Here is a 10007-nt window from a genome sequence, read left to right on the forward strand (position 1 = left end):
TAACGCAAGGGGGCCGAATAATTTTGCACGCCCCACTTTTCATTTTTTTATTAGTTAAAAAAGTTTCAAATATCCAATAGATTTCGTTCCACTTCACAATTGTGTCCCACTTGTTGGTGATTCTTCACAAAATATAAAAATGTTATATCTTTATGTTTGAAGCCTGAAATGTGGCAAAAGGTTGAAAAGCCTTGGATGGAAAGGGTCTAAAATCTTCCAGAAGGGAGAGGGGTTACAATCTGTACATCAGTTAATGGGCACAAAATCAGTAGCTGTTGGGATATTTAAGCTGCAAAAAAAACGAAGAACAAGTTTGGAAACTTTCTGCCAAACAATAAATTGAAAGGTTAATGTGTTTCCTGTCCAAAAACTGTTTGCACTAGGAAAAAAAAAATGATGGCACAATTGTTTGCTCTTGCTGCCGAATGTTTGTTTTTCAAAAATGGGTTCGGATGATTTTTTGGCTCTGTTCACATGAGCTGCGGTTCACAGCACAGAGTCCAATGCATCCGCGTTCACCAATTTATGTGCAAATCAGGACAGAGTTTTTGCCTAAATTCACACCTGAAATCGATAAAGACACACAGGACCCTTTTTGGGTGCATCCGCCCCGGAGCTGTGTAAACCAGCTCCATTGAGAGTCAGTCACACCTGCCTGTCATGTGAATTGGATGCATGCAATTTGCATAAACTCAGCCTTGTATGGAGGCGGTCCTGGGGTCTTCCAGGAGGGAGAGAGGTTGCCATCTGTACATTTATATTAGGAAAAAAAGTCAAAAAGGTTGAAGGGGGCACCCGGATTTGAACCAGGGACCTCTCGATCTGCAGTCGAATGCTCTACCACTGAGCTATACCCCCTCCTTCTAGTTCCATGGTAATATACAGGTATAGGTCACCACTCTTTAACGTGATTGTAAAGCTTTGATTATTTAAAAAAACACCATGTTCTGGGGGTCCCGCCACGGCTCCTCCCCACATCAGATAACTCACTAGGAGAAGCCTTCTCCTGAGGGCGTTACCTTGCGGGCACGCCCCCGAGTCCATCATTCAGCGTCCATGGCCACCGAATGTATGACTTGGCCCCACCCCTCCGGGTCATTGGATTTAAATGACAGCAGCGGGAGCCAATGGCTGCGCTTTCAATCTATCCACTCAAGAGCCGAGAACCCCGGGCAGAGGGACAGCGCGTTCCCGCCGGGTGAAGTTCCAGGGCTCAGGTAACTAAAACGGGGGGCCGGTCACTGCCAGGTGTTTTTTTTTTCATCTTAATGCGTAGGATAAAGTCATAGTCACGAACAGGTTACATTCATAACAGCTGTGATTTACCATTATGTAATTAGCCCACAGCTATCACGTGGTAGAGGGTCCTATGATTGGCCTAAGCAACATGTGATAGCTGTGGTCCAATCAGAGCACCACTATAGGAATTACAGCTGTTATAAATGAAGATCATGCACAAAAGCTTTGACGACATAATGATCACACGATCCCCCAGCTGATCAAGGCGGCCGGGTATCAGGAGTCGCAATCTGCTGGAAACAGCAGTCACGGGAGCAATGTGCCCCTGACCTGGAAGAGGCTGGATGACATAGAGGTACCTGATCCAGCTCGCCTGTCCCGCCAACCGTAAAGGTGCTGTGGGCGGTCTTAAAGCAGTTAAAACTTTTAGTTAACTAAGTTCTCCGATCCTGTGCTATTAAATAAAGAGGAAAGGTCGAAAATCTTGAAGGGGGCACCCGGATTTGAACCAGGGACCTCTCGATCTGCAGTCGAATGCTCTACCACTGAGCTATACCCCCTACTTATAAGTGGTGGGGGTGGGGGCAGGGACAGGTCAGAACTCGTTCAGCGCTTTAAAATGGGAAGAAACAAACAAAACCACCACCATATACATTTTTAGGACAACTTCATTGAAATTCAAAACAAAGCTGCAGCATTACAGCAACCAAACAGGCGTTCTTTAATCCATGTAACCCTGTTATTAACTCCAATAATTGACACCATTTTACTGACACAAGGAGTATTTCAGACATGTATTTGGGACATTGCTTAACCGGTTGCCGACCGGCGCACGCCGATGTACGTCGGCAGAATGGCACGGGCAGGCATATTGGCATACAGGTACGTCCAACCTTTAATGCCGCCCTACCATCGCAAGCATGCCGGTCGGGACCCCCGTGAGTCTGGTCGCGGGTCCCGCTGACTGGATCGTCGCGGGCATACCCACGATCGTCTCACGGGGCGGCTGAACAGAGAAATGCCGTTGTAAACAGCATCTCCCAGTTCTGCCTAGCAACTGGTGACGCTGATCTCTGCTCCATGTGATTGGAGCAGAGATCAGTGTTCACTAAATGAAAGCCCAGCCCCCCACAGTTAGTAACACACCCCTAAACTGTTACCCACTGGTTAACCCCTTCACTGCCAGTGTCATTTACACAGGAACCAGTGCATTTATATAGCAGTGATTGCTGTATAAATGACAATGGTCCCAAAAATGCGTCAAAAATGTCTGATGTGTCCGCCGTAATGTCGCAGTCACAATTAAAAAAACAAAAACAAAAAAAAAACTCTGATCGCCGCCATTACTAGTAAAAAAAAAAAAAAAATTATTAATAAAAATGCCATAAAACTATCCCCTATTTAGTAAACGCTATAACTTTTACGCAAACCAATCAATAATCGCTTATTGCGATTTTTTTTTTACCAAAAATATGTAGAAGAATACGTAACGGCCTAAACTGAGGGAAAAATAAATGTTTTTTTTTTTATATATTTTTGGGGGGTATTTATTATAACAAAAAGTAAACAAATAATGCGTTTTTTTCAAAATTGTCGCTCTATTTTTGTTTATAGCGCAAAAAATAAAAACCGCAGGAGGTGATCAAATACCACCAAAAGAAAGCTCGAAAAAAAGGACGCCAATTTTGTTTGGGAGCCACGTCGTACGACCGCGCAATTGTCAGTTAAAGCGACACAGTGCCAAATCACAAAAAGTGGTCTGGTCTTTGACCAGCAAAATAGTCCAGGGCTGAAGTGGTTAATCACTCGATCTCCAGGCCATTTTTTTCTATTCAGCTGGTAATTGTACGGTCATACAACACTGTACCCAAATTACATTTATATTGTTTTTTTCACACAAATAAATAGATTTCTTTTGGTGGTGTTTATTCACCTCCGGGGGTTTTCATTTTTTTATTATAAAAAAAAAAAAAAAAAAAAAAATGAAAATTTTTAAAGCAGGAGTCCGCCGTTTTTTTTTTTTTTGAAAAAGCCAGAAGCTACAAATACTGCAGCTGCTGACTTTTAAAATAATGACACTTACCCGCCCAGCGCGCCCGCGATGTCGGCACCCGAAGCCGATCTCTCAATCGTCTCTCAGGTGCTGCCACCGCCATCTTGGATATGGGAATCAGGAAATGGAGCCTTGCAGCTTCATTTCCCGGTTCCCTACTGCGCATGCGCGAGTCGCGCTGCGCAATGAGGATGGTCCCCGCTGTCTCTGGAATCCGTGGGATCTTCATAAAAATGGGGAACGTCTTCATAAAATTTAGATCAAAATGTACTCTGCTACCTGTCTTTCAAAAAAAACATTAAAGTATATATTAATTGGTGCTTATTTGTGTGAAAGTTATAGCATATACTGGAATTGTCACAGCTTTAGACGCTAAACTGTTAACAGAGGTGATCAGCGACTTATAATGTGACTGTAATAGGTGTGGCATGCAATCTGGCCCTAACTGACACTGCTGGTGATACTAATGCCTGGTACACACAAGCAGTTTTTTTGTTTTTTTTAGCTCAACACAGCAGGCTGAATGAGAGAAGAGAAAGGAGAAGAGGAGAGGGGGGGGGGGAGGGAAAAAAAAAAAAAAAAAAAAAAAAAAAACAAACACACACACACACACACACACACACACACACACACTAGGGAACTCAGCTGCTGTACTAATTTTGCAATATTAGTAGCGCAATCTCCCCAATGAGAAAGTGTTCTGATTTGGGGGGGGGGGGCGCGCGCTGATCAAACGGCGATTGGCTACTGCTTTTCCAGCATGCCCATATGACAGAAGCCAGATGTTAGACCAGCTTCTGTTGGACAGGCTGCTTTACACACTGGCTGAATGTCGGACAGGTTCTGTTGAACAAGCGGATATTCAGCCTTAATACGGCGATCAGTGATAATACTGAACTGACACTGGCTGGGAAGGAGTTATTACCTATGGGCAACAAAGAGTTAACCGTGTGCCTAGCCATGTATGTGTGCTGCTTTCACTTTACGGAAAGCGGTTAAATGTAAAACTTCACATTTGGGAAAATATTCCATCTGTTTTTAGGGGGAAACTTAATATTTTCTCACTCCTGCACCCCCCCCCCCACCCCCCTTGTAACAGTGACGACGGACTGGGATCTTCTCCCAATTTGAAGAGTGCGCCTGCATAGGGCTCCACCCACCCGGCCAAATCATTCAGTCACAGAGTTCTATAAAATGAATGCACTACACATACCAACAGGCTTTAAATGCACAATTTTCACCTGCAAAAAAATAAAAAAATCCCAAACAAAAAAAAAGTAAAAGTTTTTTTAGGTTTTGAATAGAGTGGAGAGGGATTAGAATCCCTGAGATTTTATTGCTGGCTGTGCCCCAATTAGGGAGATCCAATCTATCTGTCCTCATTACCAGTGTCATCGAAACTGAAAGTAAACCCCAAATTCATGGGTATACTGGTGACCTTTAAATTTGCAGGTATTTCCTCTGACTGTTTAAGCAGCGGGCCAGGACGTGAAGGGAAATCTCCCCAATAGGACACAGATGGGCCAAAAATATAACAAAAAGAAAAATACATTTGTGACCTCTTGTGATTCTCTCTCCCCCCCCCCCCCCCTCCCCCCTCTATTTTGTAACTTACAAAGAAACGGGGGTGGACTGACAACTGGGGCTACACAGTGTGTGTGAAATATTTAATTATATATATATATATATATATACACACACACACACACACACACACACAGAAAAGGTACTGGAGAGGTGGGGCAGCTATAATCTTGGGATTAAAAAAAAAAGATTTTTTTTTTTTTTTTTTTACATACTGTCCCTGGTTTTAATCGAGGCTGGCAACCCTGATGGGGCCCCTCAGTGGCATGGAGCCCTCAGGCAGTGCCCGAGAGCCCGAATGGTCAGTCCTGGCCCTGCAAAGAAACAATGGGGTGGGTGACAACTATACAAAGAGAAAAACAAACTCAAAAGCAGGACTTAAAAGCAGACAGACAACGGGAAGAGGAGATGAAAGAAATGGTAGCAAAACACTCAGGAGGTCCATTTATAAGAACAATATCATTAAGGAAACTTTAATCTTGAAAGGTTTTTGTTCACAATATTTACACAATTGCTCTCCACTGCAAACCGTGCATGGACATAAATTAACATTTTATAAACCATCAATAAAACATTTTTTATTATCTATATACACTCAACCTCCAGCCATCCTTTCAGAGAAAAGCCTTTCTGTAGTGTCACATTCTTAACTCTAGCAGCGTCACCAGTACAGGTTCCAAACTTTAATAATTAATTCAATGTGATGAAGCAAGAAAAATCTGCATAACAGCCAGGCAACTAGCATTTGCAAAAGGAACATCAGCAATAACAACCTCTATATTTCTAAGAAGTTATAAAGGAAATTCTGTGACCCCCCCCCCCGACTATAGGATGATTGGTGATGCAGTCACCAACACCGATAAAGTTGTTCTTGTGAGGTCATAAAAGGTATAGAGAACCATTCAGCGCAGTGCATGCTGGGACATCAAGACTGGGATGGTTAAGAGTCAGCAGCAGCCAGAACATCCTGCAACTTCACAAGGCAAAGTATGCTGGGACATGAAGGAAAAGATTTTTGGTACTAGAGTCCCATGGGGGACGTCAGCTGATGTTCAGCCACCACTCTGGGAGATCGTGGGGGCAGGCTGTCATCCAGAAACATCCTGGTACATTACCAGGGATGGCAATATTCAATAGAGAGGATGGCCACACTCCAATAAATAAAAATATATTATATATATATATATATATATATATATATATATATATATATAAAACTTCTAATGCTCATCACCAAAACATTTCTACTAATACGCATTCTAGCGTGAAGCATGGTAGAAGTCTCACTTCTCCAGTTGTACCTTTAAATTTACAGCGGTTAATTTTCCTGGAGTGTGATCATCCACTATATTGAATATTAGGTCTTCGGGGAAGGAGCTAAATTGTTTCTGAAGTCACAGAGACACCGACTGCCATTTATACTATCCATAACAGGCTGTGATTCTGTGTGGAACATACAGTAATACCTTGGACTCCGAGTAGCGTGGTTTACAAGCGTTTCGCAATACAAGCTTTTTTTTTTTTGTAAACGGTGACTCAATTTGTGAGCGTTGTTTCGTAAGACAAGCAGGAATCCAGCCTCTGGGGTGTGCAGTACTACATGTGGCCAGAGGTGCAGGGGGGGCGCCAGTGACACTAGGGAGTGGAGCATCTCCAAGCGTCACTGGCACCCTTACATCTCTGGCCACATGCTGTACTGCATACACCAGCAGTGACACTGGAACACATTATCTAAATTTCCATTAATTCCTATAGGTCAGCGATGGCGAACCTTGGCAACCCAGAAGTTTTAGAACTACATTTCCCATGATGCTCCTGCACTCTGCAGTGTAGTTGAGCATCATGGGAAATGTAATTCCAAAACATCTGGGGTGTCAAGGTTCACCATCACTGCTCTAGGGAAACTCGCTTTGATATACAAATGCTTTGGATTACAAGTATGCTTCTGGAACGAACTATGCTTGTAATCCAAGGTATATAAATCCTGTAAAATAATAATACTGTATTGGGAAACTATCAGAGGGGTAAGCAGAATTGGTTGGTTAAAACATCACATGGGGGAGGCTGCTGCCACCCATACCCTCCCGATACAACAGAAAACAGGCTGTCATTAAAGGTGCGGTGTGCTGGAACACCATCAGGTATGATCTACGTTTAGTTCTAAAGTCACATGGGGACACGGGCGGCCATTAGCCCATCCATAACAGGTGTTCTCATTAAAAGGCAGAGCAGCCTGAGACACCATCAGGAACAACCAAGATGGGTTCTGAAGTCACATGGGAAGAGCAGCTGCCAGTCAAGGTGGAGACATTGGGACATGTGCGACATTGGGTCACCACCAGGGAGAAGGCAGATTGGTTCAGAAGTCACATGGGGGGGGGGGGTACAGAGATTGTTATGTAGATTATCCAGAACCCAGGCTGCAATTCAGTGTGGAGCAGGCTGGGACACTATCAGAGGGGTAAGCTAGATCAGCTGGTTCTGGAGTCACAAAGGGACAGCGGCCACCATTCACACCCTCCTGATACATAAGACAGGCCGTCATTGAGGGTGGAGTAGACAAGGGCCAGGCAACCATCAGGTATACGAGCCAAAAATTGGTTCTTCTCAAGTCACACGGGGCGGCCATTTATTCCTTCCATAGCACAGGCAGTCTTTATGGTGGAGCAGCCTGTGACACCAACAGGGAGAAGCCTTCCATTTAGGCAGGCTGGGACAGGATCAGAGGGGAGAGCTGGATTGGGCAGACCCTCCTATGACATCATCAGTCAGGGTGGGACAGGATCAGTGGGAAGAGCTGGATTGGGCAGACCCTCCTGTGACATCATCAGACAGGGTGGGGCAGGATCAGTGGTGAGAGCTGGATTGGGCAGACCCTCTTGTGACATCATCAGTCAGGGCGGGACAGGATCAGTGGTGAGAGCTGGATTGGGCAGACCCTCTTGTGACATCATCAGTCAGGGCGGGACAGGATCAGAGGGGAGAGCTGGATTGGGCAGACCCTCTTGTGACATCATCAGTCAGGGCGGGACAGGATCAGAGGGGAGAGCTGGATTGGGCAGACCCTCTTGTGACATCATCAGTCAGGGCGGGACAGGATCAGTGGTGAGAGCTGGATTGGGCAGACCCTCTTGTGACATCATCAGTCAGGGCGGGACAGGATCAGAGGGGAGAGCTGGATTGGGCAGACCCTCTTGTGACATCATCAGTCAGGGCGGGACAGGATCAGAGGGGAGAGCTGGATTGGGCAGACCCTCTTGTGACATCATCAGTCAGGGCGGGACAGGATCAGAGGGGAGAGCTGGATTGGGCAGACCCTCTTGTGACATCATCAGTCAGGGCGGGACAGGATCAGAGGGGAGAGCTGGATTGGGCAGACCCTCTTGTGACATCATCAGTCAGGGCGGGACAGGATCAGAGGGGAGAGCTGGATTGGGCAGACCCTCTTGTGACATCATCAGTCAGGGCGGGGCAGGATCAGAGGGGAGAGCTGGATGGGGCAAACCCTCCTTTGATATCATGTCTTTCACTCAGGGTGGAGCAGGCTGGGCGGAGCATTATTAGTGGGCGGGGTTGTTTGGTTCTGGAGTCACGTGGGGACAACAAAGTCATGTGACTCCTCTGCAGCACACACGTTACATCAGGCAGACTCCTCCCCTGGCCGGTCACTCAGCCCGCTCTTTGACGTCACCCTGCTCCTCCCCCCGGCAGGGCCTCTTGCTCGGCTCCTCCCTCTCCGGCCCCGCCCTCTTGTGTGTGGCCCCCGGGGCCCCGGCGTGTCTCTGGGTCCAGCCCCGGGCGGTGGCAGTGTAGGCGGCTCGGTGATACTTGTACTCCCGGGCGATGTCGGCCATGAGCGGGTCCTCGGGGTTGGGCTCGCTCATCAGTAGCTGTATGGAGGTGAGGACGGAGGAGAGGCTCAGCGCCGGTCTCCAGGCTCCCTTCGGCGGCGGCTTCAGGATGTCCAGACAGATGCGGCCGGCGGAGTCGATGTTCGGGTGGTAGATGGGGGTGATGAACTGCACCCGCGGCGGCTCGAACGGGTAGCGCTCCGGCACGGCGATTTCCAGGCTGAACACGCCGCCCTCGTACGGGGACCCGGCGGATCCCACCACCTGAGCCCGGAGCTCGTCTATCCGCTCCCCGGACTGCCAGCAGCTGACCCCGAAGGGCGGCTCGGTACTGAGGAGCTGGAGCTCCCGCTTCAGGCGGGATTGTCGCTGCATTTCCGGTCCTGTCACCCCACCGGGGAGCGCTGAGCTTCAAGGAGCGCGCCCGGGGGAAACGGCCAATCAGAGTGGGGGCATGTGACACAAGCGAAGCGACCAATCAGAGCGTGGCAGGAAATGTCAGGGCCTTGCGTCGCGCATTTTGGCGGGAGGTGATCACGTGACCACCCCCTAGTTACCATAGTGACTCAGCACAGTGTGTACACAATGATGAATAAAGTCTTTCAGGGGTCCCCAACCATTTTGGGAGAACGAAATTATGCCAAGGGGGGGTTGATGGGGGATTTCACAGGGCAATTGTAGGTCTTGGTACTTCAGTCATCCCGGTGTCTTGTCATATAACGTCCTCCATCCGATAGTGTCCGCTGCGTACTGCACGTGCGCAGTACACAGCAACACAGATTCCGAAAATTGCAGAGGATGAACGGCGCCTGCGCCGTGAGTCCAGGTTCTATCCCCACTATCCAAGTGGACATAGAGTAGGAATAAAAAAGAGCCGAGCGCAGCGAGCCCGAATCGTGGCGAGCGAAGCTCGCCCGCGAGGGGCCCTCTAATATTCACAACCCTATGTCCGCTTGGATGGTGGGGCTACCACCTCCACTCACGGCGCAGGCGCCGCTCAGCTTCGGAGATTTTCCGAAGCTTCGTCTGCTCCGTACTGCGCAGTACGGGACGGACACTATTTGATGGCCGGTCACTATACGGCAGAACACCGGCACCATGGTTGTTATGGTGTCAGGATGATTGAAGTACATTATTTCTATTATTACATTGTAATATAGAAATGAAATAGTTCAACTCACCATAATGTAGAATCAGAGGAAGTCCCGATCGTGTCACTTGTCATCAGATACAACTTGCCACGTCACCTGCCACCTGCTTGGCCGCAGCTGCACCTCCTA

General features: G+C 47.4%; 1 protein-coding gene and 2 non-coding genes across 3 annotated transcripts; all 3 read right to left on the reverse strand.

Moving 5' to 3' along the window:
• Window positions 1–786: 786 nt before the first annotated feature.
• On the reverse strand, window positions 787–858 carry TRNAC-GCA (transfer RNA cysteine (anticodon GCA)). Its single transcript has one exon. It is a non-coding gene; the product is annotated as a tRNA-Cys (tRNA).
• An 869-nt stretch (window positions 859–1727) lies between these two features.
• On the reverse strand, window positions 1728–1799 carry TRNAC-GCA (transfer RNA cysteine (anticodon GCA)). The gene has a single exon. It is a non-coding gene; the product is annotated as a tRNA-Cys (tRNA).
• Window positions 1800–6062: 4263 nt separating this feature from the next.
• UBE2T (ubiquitin conjugating enzyme E2 T) lies at window positions 6063–9193 on the reverse strand. Its single transcript, XM_077447329.1, has one exon. It carries the CDS (start codon window positions 9100–9102, stop codon window positions 8542–8544), a length of 561 nt encoding a protein of 186 aa, XP_077303455.1. The 5' UTR covers window positions 9103–9193; the 3' UTR covers window positions 6063–8541.
• Between the last annotated feature and the right edge of the window lie 814 nt (window positions 9194–10007).

The sequence above is a fragment of the Lithobates pipiens genome, unplaced genomic scaffold, assembly GCF_037356315.1.
Source record: "Lithobates pipiens isolate NorthernLeopardFrog02 unplaced genomic scaffold, aLitPip1_a1.2 Scaffold_22, whole genome shotgun sequence".
In the NCBI taxonomy this organism is placed as follows: domain Eukaryota; kingdom Metazoa; phylum Chordata; class Amphibia; order Anura; family Ranidae; genus Lithobates; species Lithobates pipiens.

Coding starts and splice junctions, on each gene's coding strand:
- UBE2T (XM_077447329.1), bottom strand. CDS start 9,102: ATGCAGCGACAATCCCGCCTGAAGCGGGAGCTCCAGCTCCTCAGTACC.